Here is a 21,444-nt window from a genome sequence, read left to right as displayed (position 1 = left end):
GAAAACAACATTTTTAATAGGGAAGTATAACTAACTGTTGCTGTCCTTTCTCTGTATAAACTGTTATCAAGACTTTGAAGTTCTGCCAGCTTGTTTCCATTGCAAGAAAAACCTGATAGCAGCTGGAATTTTTGGAGTACAGAGAGAGCAATGGCAATAGTCCTGTTGACTTTAAAACTATGCATAATGTCCTGGGGTTTAGGAATACAGAATAAGGAAACTGGAAACAATTTTCTTTTTAGAGGTCTCTGCCTTTTCAACACTCTAAGCAGCTTCATCTGTTAAAACTTCTTTCTAACTGATATCCACAGGAACTTTTCTCATTTTCTCACTCGTTTTCAAGGCTTTCATTCCTCGTCTCTCCTGCCCATCAGTACTTCAAACTATCAAATGTTCTAGCCCTGTGCTTATCTGCCCCTTGAGAAGCCTCACTGCTCATATAGCATAACTTCTACTTCATGTTTTGGGTGTTAGCTTCTGGGATTTCTCAGGCATCGCTGCTCCTGAGAGTCCTCTAGTTTGCTTAATGCAAGCCTGGGACCGATGAAAATGGTGATTAACACTTTCAGCCTAACAGCTGGCTGCAGCTAGGGACATAAAAACCAGCTGCCATGTTCTGCTGACTGCATGCATCAGCGGGCAGGTAAAGCTTTATAATCAAGATAATCTGTGGTAAGGGTCCTTCCTTGTGTACACACACAAGCTATAGCCCTGCTTCATCTGCAAAACAGCGTTTAGTTTCAGCATGTGTACTGTATTAAGCTTTCTTTCCATCAATGTAAAAAAAATCTTCTGCAATATGTCGTGAGTTGAGCCATATGGTGTGCGAGAAACAGGTGGAGCAAAGGCTGAGTAACAAGCATTGAAAGAAGAAAACAGCCATTATTTTAAATAGTCAGGATAAAGGATTACATTTGTGGCCATCACCTTCCAAACAATTATTATCAGAATTGTCAAGCCTGAGAGACGTGCTGCTAACAGTTCTGTGCTGTATGTTGTCTATGGCGGGGAATTGCTACAGGACAGTTTTCTCTGACTTAATTTTGAGTGTTTACAATCTACTGGTTTTATTATGATTTTTTCACCTCCATCAAGGAGATTTATTTCAATGTCCCTATTGTGTGATTCTCAAACCCACTAGTGCCCTTTTCAAAGTGGTCACTGGAGCACTTCCCAAGTAAATATTTGTTGAAGTGCTTATTAGCAAGACAATTTCCTTGGATATTTTCTCTTTCCATGAATATTCTTATTAGAAATGTTAACAGAGATGAGAGGCAATTTGCAAAATTTGTTGATATTTCTAAAGTAGTGGAAAAGGATGATTTAATCAGGGTATTTACAAATGCAAGCCTCCTTTTTATTTTGCCTTTTTCTTGACATCTGTTTTCTTTTTGTAACAAAAAAAACCCTAGCAGTTGTATGTTCCTATGGCAAGTAAAAGCCAAAGCAGTCATCCAGCTGTTAAAATTAGTGTTAAATCTGAATTTTCTATGGATTTCCCACTGCATGGCAGGAAATCAGCTTTCATTGCTGCTTCCCCCTCCTCCCCATCCAGCCTCCTATTAGATTAATACCAGAAGCATGAAGTAACGTTTAACAGAAAGTTGTTGCTTTTAGCTCTGGGAAAACTTGGCAGCCTCTCCAGAAATGAAGGGGGAGGGGGAACCTGAAGCCTCTGTTAACTAAAGAGGAGATTGGAGGCATAAAGAAACATTTTTCTCCCGTTAAAATTCTGAAGTTTAAAAAAATACACTAATGACAAACTGTTCCTAAGTCTAATGAGGATCTGCTGTTATTCCTCCTCTCTCTTTATGCATTAATTGCCCAACTTCTATGGGCTACTTTTGTGTCCCCATTTCATATTGCTTAGTAATTTATGTCCTGTTAGTAAAGTGTATCACTGAAATAGTGCATTTCTCTTTTTGGTTAGAATGGGTTTCTATTTTACAGGATGGTCTGAGGAGCTTGCAACCAAAAAGAAGGTTGTTGCTCACCAACGCCAAGATGCCTCCCCTTGAGTACTTTAAGGTTTCAGTAGTACAAAGAAGGAAAAAAAAAGGAACATGTAAACAAGGCATCATGACAAAGAAGCCAGACTACCCCCAGCTTCCTATCTCAGATTTTATAGTGGTCTTTAAACTACAGTACAAAATTATAATTTATTAAAACAATGTGTTAAAGATTGTCATATGTAAATTTCCTGTGATACTGTGGGATCAGCAAGCATATTTTATTGCTTCCTGTGGCCTAATCCTACATCAGTCAGGGGGAATCTCATGGGAAATGTGTGGTGTCGTGGCCACAGTGGTGCAGCCCAGAGCAGAGAGCACACATAGGGCTCTGTGGTAAAGGGGTGCCCAAGCTCCCGGAGCACCACAGCGGGACACAAACAGGTGCTCTCCGGGGAGCAGCATGGACAAGAACATGTGCATAAGTCAGCAGACTTTACATAGCTCAGCTCCTGTAAAGCAGCATTTTCAAACTACTCATATTCCCAAAATATCTGTGTTTGTTTGCTTTTCAGTTTACCTTGTACCATTAGCTGGGGTGCTGCCCTGTAAAGCTTTAGCTTCTGGTTAAAGAGGGGAGTTCCCACCCACCACAGGCTGGGCAGGTGGAGAGATGCAGAGCTTTGAATCTGAAGTACCCAGGTGCTGTGATTTCTTTACACTAAGCCCAGGTGCCAAAAGCCCTTCCAGCAGTTTGCAGCCTGCACGAAGGCCAAGGTCATCCAGAGCCCTCCCACAGTTCCATCCCCTGCCCAGCCTGCCCGAACCCAATCCTGTGAGTGGCTCTGTAAGGAAGATGGCACATCCAACAGCAAGCACAGGAAGAGTGTTACCTGTAGGATGTCTGGGCACGGTCCCCCATTATCCCCCATGGTAACCCAAAATGGGGCTGACATGAGGAGGAAAGGGAAGAACAGCATAGGGATTAATCTGGCACAGGGCATGTATATATATAAGGGGTATGTGCCATATCCTGTCTTACCATGCTTTGCATGCCAGCAAGCTGTCTGGTACAGAAGCTATCCCGGCCTCAAGAGCCAGACTTGTCCAGCACCCATCCGTTAAAAACCTGTGGGGAAATGCTGGACCATCTTCCCCTTTCCCGTGCATATTCTGTTGGGAAATGAACGTATTGTATTCTGTGACATTCTCCACTATCCTGTTACACTTTCAGGATTTGGTTGAAGGGGGTGCAAGTGCAGTGGAAAAGCTAGGTTGTGGGTTGTCACTTGACTTCTATTTTGGTTTAGGTTGATTTTACCTTGGGTATTAGCATATCTTCAGAATGTCTGTCTTTAGGTTTAGTATATTTTGCCTAAGCACTTAAGGCAATTTTAAGTAAGGGCTGCATAGGGAGAGAATTGTTATAATTTACATTTTTCAGATGCTTTTAATCTTGCCTCTGTTAGTAGAAAAAAACCCAGAAATCTGAGGCTAAAATATATCTCTGCATCTTATTTTGCCCTATTACTGTGAGAAAGTGTTATCCTTTGTGCTGCTAATGGGACATAATTCCACATTTGGGGGCTATCTGCTGAAAAGAAAACCTCTACAACCCTTCTGAATGCGCATATAAAAAACCTGTCAGCAAAAACAACTTCATGAATCAGTTGTGAGAATATATTTTATCTAAACTTCATTAGGCAAAGCTTCTTCCTTTACAAAAGCCCACATGACTCTGAACAGAATGAAAGAAGTTTTAGCAACCATCTTTCTTTTTGGTACAAATACATTGTTTTACCTCTTTTGACTCTATGCTAGTTAATTTTATTTCATTTGAAGGGAAAGAATACTTTTTTGCAGGAGGAAGAAAACAAATGAGAATTTATTCCAACACAGAGAGATCCATCTTTACACAGATTAACTGTGAAATTACACTAGTAACTTGGTTCTTCTGTTCCATACTTTGCCCCCACTGAGATTTCTTGTGTAACCTTGGGCAAATAGCTTAAATTGCTTTAGATTTCTTCTCACTTCCTACTAAAGAAAGTACTGTCTTACTGATATGTCCCACAGTATTGTTATATATGCGTCCAGATTTGATAAATAGAGACCAAAGGAGAATAGAAAACTTCCCTGGCTTGGCATCAGAAGAAAATCATAAGGCTTCCAAACTTGAGTGCATGTAAGGACTTATGAATCAGCTTATTGCTTGCTGCATAAAAGATAAGACTAGAAGGCGCAGCTATGGAATGAAGGTACCCATGTATCCAACCACTGAGTACAAAACGATTAGCTGTCCTAATCTGTGACTATAACTGTAAACCAGTGTAGCTACAGAATTTGCACCATGTCTTGTGCCAACTGCTTTCCTACTGTTTTGGCATCTATGAGGAGCACTGACCGAGGTTTTGCTAGTGCTTGTAGATTTCAACGTGTTTTCTCACAGATCATATAATCAAAAATGTACTTGTGTACAGGAAAAAACACTTCAGTATCACTCTATAGAGCTTAGCAGCAGTAGCAGAGCTGGCTAACGAAGGCCTAACCCCCACTGACCAGTGCACACGCTGATTCTAGGAAAGGGAAGCAATTAATCAGCTGTGAAGACAGAGAACCATACACAAGCTAATAGGGAAGTGCTCTTGTGATTTGAAGCAATGTCCATCCTGTGGTAGCAAAAATTCTTTTGAGTACTAAAATACTCTATTTAATGAAGAAACAGTGTGATCTTTTATTGCATTAAATGGTCCAGTTGCTTAATGAAAATGGTTACCTCTCCAACAAATCTTGTCTTGTTTATGTCCTTAGGCCATTATGGATACAACACTGGTGCTACTTAAATGAATCATTATGAGTTGTGCAATTATAGACAGAGGGATTTTTTCAAGGTAACTACTTATTATTAACAGAAAATTAACTGCTTAAATTAGTCTCCCTTTAATGGTAGTTCTGCAACACAGTTATACTGTGGGCTGGGCAGTCGGCATAAAGGAAGAGCAAATATCCCAGCTGTGCTGTAAATCTAGGCAAAAACTCACAGAAGTGAAACAAAACCCACCTATCAGACCTGTCCCTTAAGCTCTGAATCCAGCTGCAAAAGCAGCCAATGCCTGATGATTCAGAAAAATGAAAAATATAACTGCTTTTTTTGCCTTGCAATTAGAATTTAGTTAATTGTGTACAACTGCGCAAAGGAACAGAGTAAGGAAATTCCTTTCTTGACCCTTCTAGCAATTGACTTCTGCCCTGAAGCATGAGATTTGATTACTCATGTAACTTATTTTCCCCAGGCAGTTTCTTCTTGATAGCTCTTGCGTGACAGTTTAAGAAAGGACGAGTCACAAGAACACTCCACTGGTTGAACCCCAAATTATTTTATTACTGATATACGTTTCTACTGTGTGCTGCATTCATAGATTTTTAGATTTTTAACTACGATGACCACTGTAACTGCAGGGTGTGATTTTTTTTCACCACAATGTAACTGATGAATGCAGTCATGCCCAAGCGTCGCCTTTTGACTTTGCAGATATTCCCACCGGGCCTTAAAAATCAAGATTCTTTCCTAACCTAGAATCCAGCCTGCTATGCTGCCTCAAAATGTCTTTGAGGAAGTTACAGCAGAGGAATCACTGCTTGCTTTGAAGTTTCACCCAAAGTTCTGGTTGTAACCATTGTTACTATTTTCAAGCTATAAACAAGTGTTTCAAAATGCTGGAAAGCACTGAATCCTTACGACTTCATTTGTTGTGACAGGTTTGTTCAAAAAGGGTGCAACTTAATTGATGTGTTGGTGATGCTTGTTCAAGAAACAGAGATTCAGCCTCAAACACAACTGCTCAGATCTATTTGTTTCTCATCTCATCAATCACTCTAATGCAAGTACTTTTTTGACTTTTTCAGAAGAGGTAGAGGTGTTGAGAAGGAAGAGGTTTCACCTGGAATCCTTTTCATGATCTGGTTTTTGTAAATAATTGCACCACCCCACCAAAGCATGTCACAAATCATAGATTGTGAATCCAAATAAGTAGTTAAGGCACAAAATGGAAGACACCAGACCAGTTTTGCCACCAAAGAAAAGGATGGGTGTAACAGCATCTAGTCATCAATGGGAAGCTTTATCTTAACCGATTTTGTCAGGCTGGGAATCGCCTCTCCTCCTGAAGGTAACATAAAGCCTGAACCAACTCCCAGCTGTGGGCTCTGGCTCATTTGACAGAAATGCAGTCATGCCCACCACACCTGATGTGGATAAAATCCGTAAAGGTAAGGGACCAGGTAACACAGAGGTTGTGATTGCAGATGCCTGCTCAGAGATTACTTCAGTTCTGAAGTGATCTCTCCTTCTATCCTACAAAAGCATGGCATTGAAGTATGGTAACAAAATGGTGTTTTATTACCGTTTTCAATGCTCCTGATTAAAGCATGCTTTTTGCAAACATTCCAACATCTGATTTCTACTTACATGAATTACCATGGAAACTAAACTTTTATCGGGCACGCTTGCATACTGAGGGGTGGAGAATTTTAAAAGCCTCTATGATATGCAGTACAGTTGATGCAGCAGTACAATTGCTATGAAAACTGTTAATGTTAGCTAGGTGGACTGTTGAACCCATCTATGACTTGTAGCTCTTGCGCACGTTTCCATATACATTTTCCTGACTTTCTTTAATAGTAGCATGGCTTCTTTTGTTCCAACAAGAGTTTTCAGCTCTTTTGTTTATGGAATTTCACTTGTTTCCTAATTTTTAAGCATTTCCCACTCATAAAATGTCCAAGACGGGGTTTTTTTGTTGTTTTAAATTGCCAGACTCTTGCCTGTTAAACATTACAACTTACCAAGTTATTTTGGAGCCTTAGCTATGGCTGGTTTTCAGTACTTATTATTATTTTAGAAATAAGACCTATTCTTTATTTTTATTTCTTTTGCTGAAAAGAAACAGATGACACTGATTTAGACAAAGTTTTCCCAGCATACAGGTTATCAGGAGAAACATATGGTCTGCCTTACCTAGCTTTGCTGCCTCTTCACCTCCTGGGTAGGAACTAAGTGAAGGAACGTTTTAGCTGGCACATCACAAGTCCTTCAGAGTAACGCTTTGACCGCAAGAGCAAAGTTGCAGCTTTCCATACTGCTAGGCTTCACTTCCCCCTGGGGAGATTTTTGCAGACTATTACTTACAGTTTTTCCCACTTAAAAGGAAAAGGAAGATCATGTGAGATGAAGGGAAAGCTGGCTGCTTTTGGTTCTGGCTGTGGCAGGATTAAAAGTAATTTTCAGTTCTACTAACTTTAAGCATGTCCTTAACTTAACTCTGCATTTATTACACGCATATTGCCTTTATTTTTTAAGTGCGTGTACTTCTCCTTGCTTGTTCAGTGAACAAAGAGCCAGGTTCAATGCTAGTGGAAAATGAAGCACTGGGATGCTTGTGGAGGCATCACAGAAGAGACCATCTAGGTTCCGGCCTTTTAGAGTAATTAGTCTCAAAGCTTGTCTTTTTATATGTAAACTACAATAGACACCAAGGCAGGGGCAGTCTTTTGTTCAATATTCTCTAGTATTCTGGGTGTCACTATACAGATTCCAGACATTAATGAGTTATTACAAAGTTTATATTGTAGTAAAGTACCGGTTCTAGCCAAGTAAAATATTCCCTGGAATATGTAAGGCAGGAAGTGTATCACAGCAAACTCCATTTCCTCGTGGCACATGGGAACAGTCAGCAGTCACGGTTTACCTGGCCGAGTGCTGGGTGAGCTTCGACCCATCGCGCAGGACCCCTGCACAGCAGGTAAGTGCTGCTATTCCCGAATTTCCTCTTTGGGAAACAAACGGGAAAAGGTAGAGTGACGAGGCCACACAGCACGAAACAAGATCGCTATGCAGGATACTCTGGCTCTCTGCCCTGAGTCCTCCAGGCTGGCTCGCATCTCTCACCGCCGTGGTTTGCCGTACCAAGCTGACACTGCACAGGCGCTCGGAAAGCGAAGGTTGGTTATACGCCCTGGGCTGCCAGCACCCAGTGATCCCGGGCGTGGGACGACCCCTCCCCGAAGGCTATGTCCCCTTTTTTTCCCATTGTAACAGCTCCAACCCCGCCAGTGGCCTGGCTGCTTCTGTCCCTGAGCAGCCTCCTGAGCCAGGATCCCTGCAGGGTCCGGGCTGGCACCTCCAGCCGCTGGCCGAACATAGGACGGGCGAGACGCGCTGCTCTGGCGAAAGTTTTGCCGATCTGGTGCTGGTTTATAGGATTGCTTTGGTGTGAAAACCCCTCCAGCAAGGGCCGGCCGGGCTCACCAGCCCGTTCCCTGCTTTGGGAACGGCAAAATGCTGGGGGTGGCAGCTGCATCCTTCGGTGATGTACGGGGACTGGACGGGGGTCTTTTGGGAGCCCCGTGTGTGCATACACACGAGAGTATCTATGTATACACATATACTTCCATGGGCGTACTTTTCTCAGGCAAGAGAGAATCTTGAATCTCAGGACACGCCAGGCAGAGGCAACAGCAGGTGTGACCCCGGGCTGGGTGAGTGCCAGGGGCGCCCCAACCAGGGCACGGAGGCAACCGGGCTCCACTCCGGGATAGGGAGGGCAGAGGGCAGCCCCCTCTGAAACACGGCTTCCCCAGGGATGAGGAGGAGGAGGAAGATGAGGTGGAGGGCGGGCGCAGGTAAAGCGCAGCCCCAGCCCCAGGCACGGAAAACGGGGCCCGCGCCCTGCCAGCGCCGCCCTGTTTGCTCAGCTAATCTCGCGGGCAGGAAATTGCCTGGCGACTCATATTTATGGATCGTGAAGAGCTCCACGGCGGCCCCTCCGGGGATATCCCTGTGCCCGTTTCCCCGTTCTCGCCCGTCCACTCCCTGCTCCCTCCCTTCCCCCCCATCCCGGCTGCCCTTCGCCCGCCCCGCTCCCGCGACCCCGGCCTGAGGGGAGCGAACCATTCTGCCCGCGGGGGTGCCCCGGCCCCGCCGGGGGGCGGGCGCTGCGGCGGGGGGCGGCTCCCGGGGGCGGCGGCGCTCCAGCAGCCGGGCGGGCGGCGGGGACCGGGATGCGCGGGGAGCGGCGGCGGGAGGCGGCGGTGAGTGCGGGGGAAGCGCCGTCCCGCGGGGTGGGTGAAGCCCTCCCGGCCGCGGGGATGGGAAGAGGGTCTCTCTCGGGCACGCAGAGCCTGGGCTGACACCGGCTCAGCTGCTCGCAGCCGTCCCCGGTTTTTGGGCTACTTTCAAGGGAGTTTGTGCCACCACTCCCCCCATCCACTCCCCCGCCTCCGGCCCCCTCCCACATCTGACGGGTGGGGGCGGTGGGGTTCCCCCCTTGCCCCGCAGCTGAAAGGGACGGGGCTCCCTCCCTGTCCCTTTCGTCGCTTCTCCGTCTTTGTCCGGGTGTTCCCCCCCGGTTCTGCCGCGTCCCCGCTGGCGAACAAAGCCTCTGCCCCAGGGGCGGCGGGGACATCCGTCCGAGGTCCGAGGAAGCAAGGAAGGAACGGCGGGGCTTGGCTTTGCTTGGTTTGGTTTTCCGTCGTCAATAATCTACCTGGTGGAGGGCAAGACGTGGGACAAGGCTCTTTGTCCACGATCCTTTGTTCGGCTGGTGGCTTGTAAAGGCTCCTGCGGCTGTGCGAGGGCTGCCGTGCCCGGCGGGGATGGGTTCCCGGGGCTGAGCCGGCGATGGATGCCGTCTCGGCATCGCTGGAGTTTAGCAACAGGAACCCGGCGTTACGGCGGATCGGCTTGCAGACGGAAATCGGGGGTTTGGGCTCGGTCTCCCCTGACAGATTTAGAGCTCCTAAGTCCTCCCTCGTGTAGCCCTGTCAGCAGCTGGGTGGGATTCGGCGGCGCCCGGAGCCCCGCGCTCGGTGGTGAGTTCAGCTTGGGGATCAAAGCTTTCTCGGGAAGATACCTGCTGCCCACGAGCAAAGGGAGGAACGGGCTGGGAACTACGGTCCCCGCTCCTTCTCCTTCTGCCCCAAAGCTGCCCGAGGAATTTACCCGTGTGCAGAAGTGTAAATAGACAGTCTGCACTTACATAAAGACTCAAGAGATGGGCTTTCTGCTCCTGCCACTGAGTGCTTTCTTGATTTCACACACATGGCTTTTGTCACCAGTTCCTTTTCCCCCAAATGCTTATCTTGTCAGCCTGTCATCTTGTCTCTGTGCCTTGACTCTGCACGTTCCCGAATCCTCTGTGTCTGCATCTTCAGGGCATCTGGGTGAACATGTTGCCAGTCAGAACATGGTGAATATTTCTTTTTTGTGCCACACCTTCCCTCTCTTTTGGAGGAAGAGGGATACAAGAGCACCCTTTTTTGCAAGTTTTCATGCTCAGTGAACTTTTTCGGTTTTGCATTCTTTATATTCTCATGGATAATGTCCTCAAAGACAAGTTGTTAACGTGGGAAAGGATGAGAGATGGGAGGAAGTAAGGTATGATAAAGTGGAATTGCAAAGGATGAGGATGGGCTTGCTTTCCCACCGCAGAAGGAAGCAGTGTAGGAAAGAAAGGAGATTAAGTGATCAGAAGATGGGAGAGTGCCTACCTTTGCTGTCATGAGGAAGGGTAGTCTGAACTAAGAGGGTTACAGAAAAAGAGATACTTTTAGGGCTGTCAAGCAGTAACATTCTACCATTTCTATATAGTTCATTTTACACAGCTCCTTTTCTACACCAGCAATTTATTTTGTTTTTATTTTGACAAATGCTAAATCGTCTCATTAGTGTGTCTCTGTTTTTACTGAGGATATGGAAATCTTTGCCATCAGCCAGGACAGGAAGAGTGGTCATTTTCTTCCACATCAGTTACTGTCTATACTTCTCAGATACAATTATCAACTGGATCCTTGGAAGTAGTCAAAGGCATCAGCTGACTATTGTGGAGAAGGAACAAAGCTCATCATGAAAAATTTGAAGTATTTTGAGTTTAGATAGGAAGTGGAGATTAGGTGAGCTAAAGGTTGCAGATCCATCTTGAGGCTGGAGCTGGATCAGAAGGACTGAACACGTTTAAATGGGAAGATCTTTTTTGTCTTTTCCACTTGAAGATCCAGAGAAAAGATGAAATAATCAAAGTGGGTGTGGGCAAGGGCTGGTGATTGTTAATGAAGGGATTAATGCTGTGTTCACTGCACATGGAGTGTATTCTTTCCATTTTAATTTGTTAAAATGAACAGTTAATTCTGGTGTGTAATAACTGCCAGCAAGGCAAACAGTGTTTCCCACTGAATTAAACAAGCAGCTATAAAATGATGTTCTGAGTGTTTTGAGCAGGTGCTGTTCATTTAGGATTTGTTTTAGAGGTGCTGTTCATTTAGCATTTGTTTTAGACTGGTGGAGCACATCCAAGATGCTACAGAAATCCAAGGGGAGTTTTTCCCTGTAGAAAGAAGGTCCTCCAGAGACTGCAGTGTAGAGTAAACTATATAAATATGACCAAGTTTGGGTTTTTTCTTACTCAGGTCTCATGCAGGTGGAATCAGTTTTTAAGTGAATCATTTGATTTAACTTCCTTTATTATAGTATTTGGTGTAACTGCAGGTACAGCACCTCTGTTCCTTGCCCAAGGGAACGCAGTCCTGGTGCCTGCTGGCAAATGCTGCCCCGTGTTGGTGCAGGCAGACCCATGGCTTGGTAGCACAGCAGCCACAGCCGGTGCCACTTGAGCTGTCACTGTCATAGTGTGGTGTGCCAAGCAAGTGTGATGAGGAGCATTTAGTCTGGGGGCATGCTTGCTGCCCTGAGAGTGCTGGGAAATGAAGAAGTGTTAAAGAGCTAGAGGGGACATTTGGAAATATGGGGCAAGCATCCCAGGAAGAAGACAAATTGAGGAGAAATGGACGAGCGAAACAAGAGAGACAGAAGCTGTCAGAATGAGTGGGCACTGGAGAGAACTGATTAACGGAAGGAAGTGACAGGCGAAAGTGGCAGTGAAAGAAATCAGCACAGAGGAAAGCAGATCATGGGCAAAGGTTGCCTGAGACTGGGAAAACGCAATAGAGGGGGAAAAATGGTAAGGATATCCAAGAAAAAGAAAAAAGAGTGGATGATCTTTGAAGCTGTTCTGATTAGTTTTTCTACCTGCTTAGATTTTCTGGGCCTTACCTACCTGCTCTCATTGAATTTGTCAGGGTAGTCCTGGGGCAAGTTTGTCATGTCAAGTAGGATGGGAACAGAGAAACTTCTGTTTAAGGTCTTTCTGCTCTTGTACAGTGAGAATTTCTGCTCCTGTAGAATATGAATTTGGATACAACTGTTTTGCACTCAATCCCCTTCCTGAAATTTTAGATGAAGAAAGTCTGTATTTCTTGGGTTTCAGGAGTGAGTTATATTGGTGTAGAGTATTTAAGTGTATTTATTTGTACACCAGCTCTGTTGTTTGGTTTGGGTTTTCTTAGTCTGCACAGTAAACAGTCACAGCCCACCACCAGAGCTTTCTGTTTGCCATCTCTGTGTGAAACTTTAAAGTTTCAGTTTGCAAATCTTTTGAGTGTACTCAGATTTCCAATAGGAAAGGAGTTAATGAAATAGTGTCAGAATGATACCAGGGAGCTTGTCACTACTGTCATGAGATGATACAGTCATTGGGTCAGATAACTGACTCTTGAGCTTAACTACCAGAAAGGTACCGAAATAGAAAAGATGAGTATGACTGGAGTTTGGCTTGTCCTCTGTCAATTGTGTTTTGCTGCATGATGAAAGGAGTTCATTGTTTTAAAAGAAATCTCTTCTACTATGTTTCTACCTGTCTGTGGCTTTTGTTTGAGTAGAAAAGCACTAACTCTCCTTCTTCCTTCAACTTATCTCAGTGAGCTACTCCAGATGAGACGGTGGTTTGTGTGACTGTAAGATAGGGAGGAGGCAGTGATGTTTACTGAAGTAATGTTTGAGTAGGTGGTCTAGTCTCTTTTATTACCAAATGCATAGGAATTAGTTTAGATTCATTGAAATGAGTGCTGTAACAGTTTCAGTTTCAGGTAAGAGTAGCTCTTATGGCACAAAAGTTACAAAGCTCCAACATTTTTCCCCGGCATTTTTATTTGTGTCTCTTACTATTTGTGGCTCGACCCTCAGTTTATAGTCGCCCAACTGTAGTGTTTACATGGTAATGAATGTTTTCATTTTTGATGCGCATTTGAAATTGTCAGCTGTCGTGACCTGATTAAAATGATTATGTCCATCTACTGGACAGAGCAATTGATGTGACAATACCTACAACATCAATCCTTATCAAATAGGAGAGAATCATGTTTTAACAGTAAGACAGAGCAATTAAAAATGTCATATTTAAGTGCCATTTTTGGAGTAGTCAGTGGGTTATTACAGTAAAATATATGTGGTTTGTGAGGGGGATAATGTTATTTAGGGTGTTTTCTGTTGCACTGTTTTATTTCTTCTCCAATATCCAGTGTGATAATTTCTCAGAGGAAGAGGTAAGCCATAAGAGCGACTTCCTCTGCCACTCCCTTTTCCACATCGGAAACCTGCAGGATTGCAAGAGAGCGACTTAGTCAAATCTGATTCACAGATACTTGATTTTTAATTTATTTAGTGTTGCTGAGGGTGCCAAGCTGTGAGTTTTAGGAACTAAAACACCCTTTGCCTGTAACCAGACCTTGTGCTCACTTGCATGCAGGGACCTATGTGTCGCAAGGTTTATATCTTGAAAAGACAGGGACTGAGCAGGTTTCAGGGCTATGCTGGCAGGAAATTAGCTGTAGCTTGGGGTCTAGTGTATTATGTTGTGGGGGAGGAGGAGGAGGAAATTAAGAAGGATGTTTAAGGCAACCTTTAGACCACAGCCTTGCTGAGTTGTCCAGGTTTTGGCAAAGATGGCTTTGCTGTCTCTTAAGGATGTATCCATTCATGGCTACAGAATCTCCACCAAATTATGCAGGTGCCTTTCTGTGAATATATTGTTTTAGTTTGGCAGTGGGCTTCGGGAAAGATGGATTTCCACGTAAGTGTTTTGGAGGTAAACAGCAGATTCCAGTGAGTTTTACTTTGCCATCATATTGAACCTATCAAGACTTTTGTTTGTAAATAAGCAGAGTAAGTCAGGAATTAGAACAGGTTTGATTTAATCAGGTATAAGTACATTGTCCTCAGATTATGCAGGAAAAAGGTAAACCAGCTTGGTAATGGAACAGTCTGTTTATGAACATAGGCATGCTATACTGTGGGAAAAGAAATCTCCAGGAACTGAAGCCATCAGCACTCATTCACCAAATTTTGTTCAGTGTGAAAATTCAAGAGGCTTTCTTGTTTCCAAAACAGTGTGTGTTTTATTGGAGTAGTTGAAACAGACTCTAATCATTTGAGGATCTTGTTGCAGAACAAATGAAACTCTAATGATGTGCAGACGGTGCCAGTGATGGGCTTTTGTCTTCACCCTCCATCAGTTGGGGTTTCGTCTGTTTTCCAAGAGTGGCAATGCACTGCTGTAGGAGTTTCTGAAGAGAAATGTCAGAGATAGTAGAGGTGCCAGGAGCTGCAGGGAGTTCACTGTTAATATTCACTGAGAAACTGAAAATCAAAAAACAATGAAGAGCAGAAAAGCCTTAAAAGATGGATGGCCAAGTTTGAGAGCTTTGTTTAAAACTGACTGTTTATTTTCAGTCAGAGAAGTGCCTTAGCGATGCCTGAGGCACTGCAACCCACTTGATTTGTAACATAAGAGAAAAGTGGGTGCCAGAGCAGGCTCTGCTGATGGGAGGTGGGTATCAGCCCAGGCAGAAATAAAGAAGAGGTGAGAAACTTATGTGCTGGGAAAACTTCACCCTAAATCTGTGGATGAAATGCTGGGAAGTGCTGTGTACACAGGTAGTGTACTTGTGGCTTGGCTGAGCTGCAGCTTTTGGCTCCTGCACTGAAGTGTCCTGGTTTTGACCGGGATACAGTTCATTTCTTCCTGGTAGCTGTTACTGCACTGTGTTTTGGATTTAGTATGAGAATAGTGTTGATAACACACTGATGTTGTTTAGTTGTTGCTATGTAATGTTTCTGTTGAGTCAAGGACTGCACCTTCTTATGCCACACCAGTGAGAAGGCTGGGGGGGCATGAGAAGTTCGGAGGGGACACAGCTGGGACAGCCGACCCAAGGGATATCCCACATCATATGGCATCATAATCAGCATATAAAGCTGGGACAAGAAGGAAAAAGGGGGTGAAACATTTGGAGTGATGGAACCCTGCTTTCCTAGGGGATTAATTCCTTATTTTGGTTTGCTTTGTGCATGACTTTTGCTTTATCTATCAAACTGTCATTAATTTAGTATATGTTTTCCCTCTTTTATAATTCTCTCCCCCATCCTGGGTGGGGGTTAGCAAGCAGCTGGGGGGGCTGAGTTGCCAGCTGGGGTTAAACCACTGCACAAAGGAAAGGAGTTCTTACTATAAAGCCACCCAGTGTTATAATATCTTAAAATTGGAATCCTTTGTTTGACTCACTGCTTGAGTTGTGAATCACTGTTTCTTCTGGTCGTTAGTGAAACAAAACTTAATTTGGCCTGGGCACTGTAGAGATGAAACATGATTGGTAATGCTGTATACATTCACTTCAGATGACTTTATAAATCCCAGATGAAATAATTTTGCTTCGTTCCAGACAAGGCAGAGCGTGCATGTGCTCTGTAACGAGAGTCAGCCTTGCTGGAGGCCCTGCATAACCTCATCTGAAAGAATATGATTTCATGAGACCACATATACTGTGGATTTTGAGCTGTTTGTTACCTTAGCTCATTAATTCATTGATTGCTTCCTGGTTTTGGTTACACTGGAAAGCTTATTAAAAAGTTCTTCTCCCCTTTAAATCCAGTTATTACTAAGTGATGACTTCTCTGATCTCTCATCCTCTAGGAAAAGAGATGTGTAATGAGTTATCAAACCTGAAATGAAAACATATAAATATTTAAACTCAAAAAAGGTTATTAGCAAACCCAGGTATTCACCAAATTGAATCAAAGATTGAATTTTTAATTGCATAGAATCCCTTCCCTTTCAGCTGTGCTCTCCTTAATGTTTGTCACATTGATGAAGTGGTAGCTGTCATCTCACAAAAAGAAAGGATGGGGTTTTTGGTGTTCTTAACCATAAAGCAGCAATGTTAGAGACACGGGAAATGCAATGTATCTTCCTGTCTTTCTAAACAACCCTTTGTTCTGTCTTTTAATTCCAAGTTGTCCATGTTTGGTTTTTCTGTTCAATGATACAGTGACATCTTTGTTGCAGACAGATGTGAAATGTTGAGTGTCACTAGTTTTCTGTGTCAAGTTGAACACAGCCTGAAAAGTTAAATTTTTGGTTCTTTTCTGGGGACCTCTGGGCACAAAATGCAGTATTTTTAATAGAGATGACACAAGCAATATGCCAAGGTGTCAATATAGTGGCAGTATTAACTGGATTTGTGTCCTGATCCTTCTGTGCTTGGTCTGCAGACAAGTGGGAGAGCCGCTGTCACCTCTTGCTGGGGTTGGCTGCCTGTAGCTGCAGCTGTGCCAGGGATCCATGGGCAGTCCACAGCCCCGCTCCAGCAGAGCTGGGTGCCTGGGATGCTATGCAGGCTTTGAGTTTGGAGGATCTGAGGCAAGCTGGAAGGAATCGGGGAAGGGGTCTGTCCATGGGTTGGAAGACAAATGAGGTAAAAAGGATGGTAAATGTTTCACGTCAATAAAATAACCTGTTGAGGATGAAAATTGGGTTGAAAAGCTTTCTGCTGCCTGGGTTCTTTCCCATCAGCTGCTCTGGAGAATTTCAGTCCTGTTGTGCTGGAGAGGCTGGACATGTGGGTGAGTCCCCTCAGGAGCTGCAGCGCTCTGGGGGGGTCTCCTTCCTTACCCTGGCTCCTTGGAGAGTAGTGTCATTTTCGGGGAGTGGTGGGTTATGCATCTTGGAGGAAGCTGCATCTTGCTGTGAGGGGTAGAATGTGCACAGTGGGGTTGAAACTTTCTTTGGGACTGAGAAATGACCTCTACAGAGAAAGAAGAAGCATTGCAAAGTGAGGCCAGCACAGGAGGTTCCTGGGGGAACCCAGTGAAAGGACAGGGACTGGACCCCTGTGGGAGAGCAGCTTGCAGGGAGCAGGTGAGGCAGAAGCCAGAGGCCAGAATGAAGGAGCCTCCCTCTGCAAGGATCAGTAGCCAGCTCCCTTCTCCCAGGGCTGTCCTCCCAGGAGAGTAACATGAAAAAGCATGGCACAGGAAGTCTGTGCACCACAGACCCGGAACCTTGGGGCTGTCATGACTGCAGTTCATTAAATAGGTGGCTTGTCTCTAGAGAGCCCCAGATATCTGTCTCCATTCTTCACTTGTTTTCCTGACACGTTTCTATTTGCTTGTCCAGAGCTAAGCCCAGAGGACCTACAGATGGTGGCCATAAATTTTGTCACTTGATGCAATTTTTAAAAAAATTTTTGTCACCCTTTTAAAAAGAGATGTGCATAAAAAATAAATAAGCCTTTTAATAGAGCAACTCACTAGAAGTCTTCTATTTGGATTTAGTTTTTAGTGGCTGGGATTTAATTTTGGCATTTCTTTTAAGCCAAGTCTCTCTTGAAGCCATATCAATTTTTAATTTGATCTTAAATGAGCTTTCAAGAATCCCTTTGCATTCCTAGTCTGGCTTCTTTGGAAACTCAGAAAACATTTTCTGTGTTTTGGATGACATACCTGGTTTTGCATAGGTTTATTCATGGTTGCAGAATGCTGGTGTTGCGTGGGCTGAACTTGGGCTATGGGCTTTCAAAATAAAGTCTTCAGAAGCAAAGTGCAACCTTGTTTGTCATTTCTTAAGGAAGTCACAGGATCACAGACAAAACTCAGGAGCTGTGACTAGTACAGAGCCTGTACAGAGTTTGGACAGAGTCATACATAGATAATGGCTGGTTATCAAAACAAATTATATGTACTTTTAAACTGATAAACCAACTGCAGACAGGTTTTACCTTTTTTTTCCACAGACTCCACATTAAACATGGAGTGTCCTTTCCAAATATCTTTTAACATATTTCTTTTTGAGTTGTCTGTGGAAATTTTACCATAAGAAAAGCCAGTTGTGTTCTATATTATGCACTCAAAAAATGTTCCCAAAATACACTTTTTAACACGGCGTGTTTTTTTTTTCTTTTTTTACTTTATTTGCAGGTCAAAATTTATCTGGTTCACTCAAATTAGTGTCATTTTAACCATCCTGTAGAAGAGAAATATGATGCCAAACAGAAGTAACCTCTCCTCCTTCCAGAATGCTGGATCAGGTAATCAGTTAAAATGAGGTTTGTTTGTAATGCACTGAGATCTTTCAGAATTTCTAATTGATTTTGGCCCTTTAATTCTCCTGACACATGGATAAGATCAGTACTCTGTTCTTATTCCATGTCTAACTCCATTTACCAGGCAGAACAAGGCCACAGCTGGATATGCTGCAGACAGCCAACCCTCCCCCATCACTTTAATGCCTGTCTGGAACAGATATCAGTGACCCCCAGCTAAACAACTTGGGAAAGGAAGAAAAGGAAGGAGGGGAGGGAAAGCAAAAAAAAATTTAAAAAAAGGAAGAATTTCCTTCTATAGCTCCAGGCAGCAAATACTTTGCTAAACAGAGGACCCTTGTGCTGAGCATGAAAGCTGGGGCTGACCTGGATGCAGGATGGGTTCAGGGCACGTCACGAGCTGAAGCTCCCATCCTTAGTCTCTAGAGCTGCATGCAAAGACAGCATCAGCCAGGATGTGTAACACAGCCTGGCATATTCATCAAGTTTCAACTCAAACATTACCCTAGAAATAAACAAAGCAAACAAGATCTGGTTGGTGGGAAGCAGCTTTGGTTTATTTAAACATGTGCTGTTGTCCAGTTGGGTTTTAACTGTATGATTGCGGGCACTGTGGTGCTGGAAACAAAAACGCAGAGGAACTGGCACAAGGGATAGTAGAGAAAAGCTGAACTGGATTGACTACATGAAGGTATCATGACCTTTTCTTACTGTACTTGTTTGGATTTCAAGTACAATGAACCCTTCACTGCTGTGGTGAACAGGCATGAAAGTTTCCATGAACTAACTTGTTATTTGGCAAAAGCATCCAGTCTTTGTAGGATTAAATGTGCCCTACTGCTGTTGCAAGGGAGTAATGAACAATTATTAATGTCCCATTAATATGTCTGCCAAGCTATTTATAGAGGAGCCAGTGAAATTTATGCAAAAATATTTGAACTTAGCTGGGTTAGTTAAGGTTTGGACAGTACAATTTTCATATGAGATCAGATTTCAGTTTTAAGAGAGATTTGGAAGAGGGGAGGAGAAAGAGAGACTGAGATGGAAATTGGGGTCTGTTCCACAATGGAAGGTTAAGTATAAAAGGCATATCCATTGTGCTTTACATCTGGGCTCTTAAATAACTTCTACATCTTATTCTTCTTCCTTAAAACACCACTAATATGATGAATACTTGATTCTTCCAGGTGACGTTGTCTTGTCCTGACAAGAGTTCTTTTGAATTTGGGTCACATTTATCCTTTTGTTCATTTGAACTTCATCACTGCTGTTATCAAAATTTATGAAAATAGCTAAAAAATGTCAAGTAAAATATCACAATATAAGAAACTGCAGTTTCACTGCTCAAAGTGGCAATGGTGTGATGGAGAACTCTGAATTCACTGGTTCAACGGCAACTTAGATAGTTGTATCATCATCATAAGTGTGTTAAAATTATAAATATAATACAAATTCCATATTTACAGCCAGCATAAAAATATTTAATTCTGTGTAGAGGTAGACTTGAGGTTTAGTTTTGAAGGTGCAAGTTAATGTTTCTGGCCACTACCAGAGCTTGTAATTAACAACTGCTTAGCCAGGTCCACTGTGGTCAAGAAGGTGTTTTATTTTACTTCGATTTTTGCGTTTGTGTCCCCTAAGGGTGGCTCCTTTTATCTTCTGCCTATTCAGTTCCATAAGTAATGATAGTTATCGCTGTTCCCAAAATTACGGCTTTTTCTCTTACTAATTGAGGAGAACATGTTGTTGCACACCTGGATTGAGCAGAGGAAGCCTGTGCAGCAGAGGACTGGTGATGCCCTGGACAGTGGTGAATTCCGTGGCGTTGTGCCTTCTTAGCAAGGAAGGTCCTGGAGACCAGGACCCTTGTGAGGAATGCATTGCCACCTTCCACAAGGTGTGAACGTAGTGATTCTCAATGAAACCAGGTCATATGAGTTCCGGTGGCAGACAGGAATCCCAAATTCTGTCTCTTGGTTGATACAATTGCCTGAAGCGGTACTTGGGAGAGGACTAAAGTATTGCCTCCGAGGACTTTAAGGGCACTTTACACATTAGGTTTTCCCACCGAGTGACAAGCTGAAATTCAGTTTCTCATGAGGAAGCTGAAGTCACAGGTGAAATGTGACTGAGCCAAGAGTAAATCCCAGATTTGATCCTTACTTTCAGAAACAACACTTGCTGGCACTGCAGGAACTGACACTCAGAAGTGCTTTATTAGTTCAAAGTGTAGACTAGCACATCCCAGAAGCTGCTGTAAATGTTAATGGTGTCATTTCTACATCAGCTGAGGTCTAAGTGTAAGCCTGCTGGGGGTCCTGTTTATCTCCTGCAGGAACTGGCACCATCAGGAGCTGAATTCCTTTCTTTGCTTTCGGCAAAGTGGTGCTCAGAGCTGTAGACTAGAGCTTGACACTTTGTTGAACAACAACATCCACCACAGCAAAGGCTTTTTTGGTCTGTGCTCTCTTCCTGAGTATAAATTAGATTTCTGAACAATCATTAGGATCTGTAACTTGCACCCCCATCCATATTTTTAATAGTCATGTGGGTTTGATGTTTTGAATGAAGTCATGCAGCCTAGCATTCTACTTCCTTAAGGTTATCTTTTAACCAAAGTGCTCTTTGCAGATGTAGTTACAGCTTTGTATTTTTTGAGCAATGAGCTGAAACACCTTGAAAAACATGCCTTGGTTTTGTACTTTCCCATTAAGCTTTGCAGGACCATCCACAAAGTAAGCAGAAAGGTGACAAACTCCTGAGCTTTAAATTGAGTTCACTAGTATATCAGGGCTCATATGCACTAGCTGCACAGATTAAAGGAAGAGGTGATCCAGAGCAGTATCTTATGTCTTTGGCCCTGGGAGACCTGAGTTGGATTCTTTACTCTGCTGTCTGCTTTGCATATTCTCCCTGTTCCTCAGTTCCTCAGCTGTAAAACATCAGGACAACAATTCTTCCTTACTTCATGGATATCTTAAGAGGCTCAGGATTATAAAGGTTGAACCACAGACTCCTGCAATGGATAGGACAGCAAAGAAAGAGTCTATCCTCTTTCCAACTGTGTTGCTGACTTTGGTATGGTTTTGTGCCTCTACCGCTTCTTTTTCTGTCTCCCATCTTCTGCAGAAGCAGATGGGAAAATTGTGCATCTCCTCCTTTGCTTAGTGAGATGCATTTATTACAAGCACAGTAATTATTGCAAAAAGTGTTCACGTTATTTTGCAGG

General features: G+C 43.6%; 1 protein-coding gene across 11 annotated transcripts in view; it reads left to right on the top strand.

Moving 5' to 3' along the window:
* The window catches only part of PHLDB2 (pleckstrin homology like domain family B member 2), an 81,335-nt gene that overhangs the window by 7,664 nt on the left and 52,227 nt on the right, over positions 1–21,444 (top strand). For 9 of the 11 annotated variants that reach the window (XM_082277524.1, XM_082277520.1, XM_082277516.1 and 6 more), the window contains exons 1-2: positions 9,014–9,038; positions 18,091–18,200. In XM_082277524.1, the coding sequence (XP_082133650.1) occupies positions 18,152–18,200 (49 nt within the window). In that variant the 5' untranslated portion in view covers positions 9,014–9,038; positions 18,091–18,151. Of the gene's footprint in view, positions 1–9,013; positions 9,039–9,734; positions 9,819–18,090; positions 18,201–21,444 lie in introns of those variants that run through there. The other 2 variants (XM_082277518.1, XM_082277517.1) reach the window with 2 other exon arrangements.

Source organism: Coloeus monedula, assembly GCF_965178545.1.
Source record: "Coloeus monedula genome assembly, chromosome: 3".
Taxonomy (NCBI): domain Eukaryota; kingdom Metazoa; phylum Chordata; class Aves; order Passeriformes; family Corvidae; genus Coloeus; species Coloeus monedula.
Note: the sequence above shows the minus strand (reverse complement) of the source record. Positions and strands in the feature narration are given on the sequence as shown.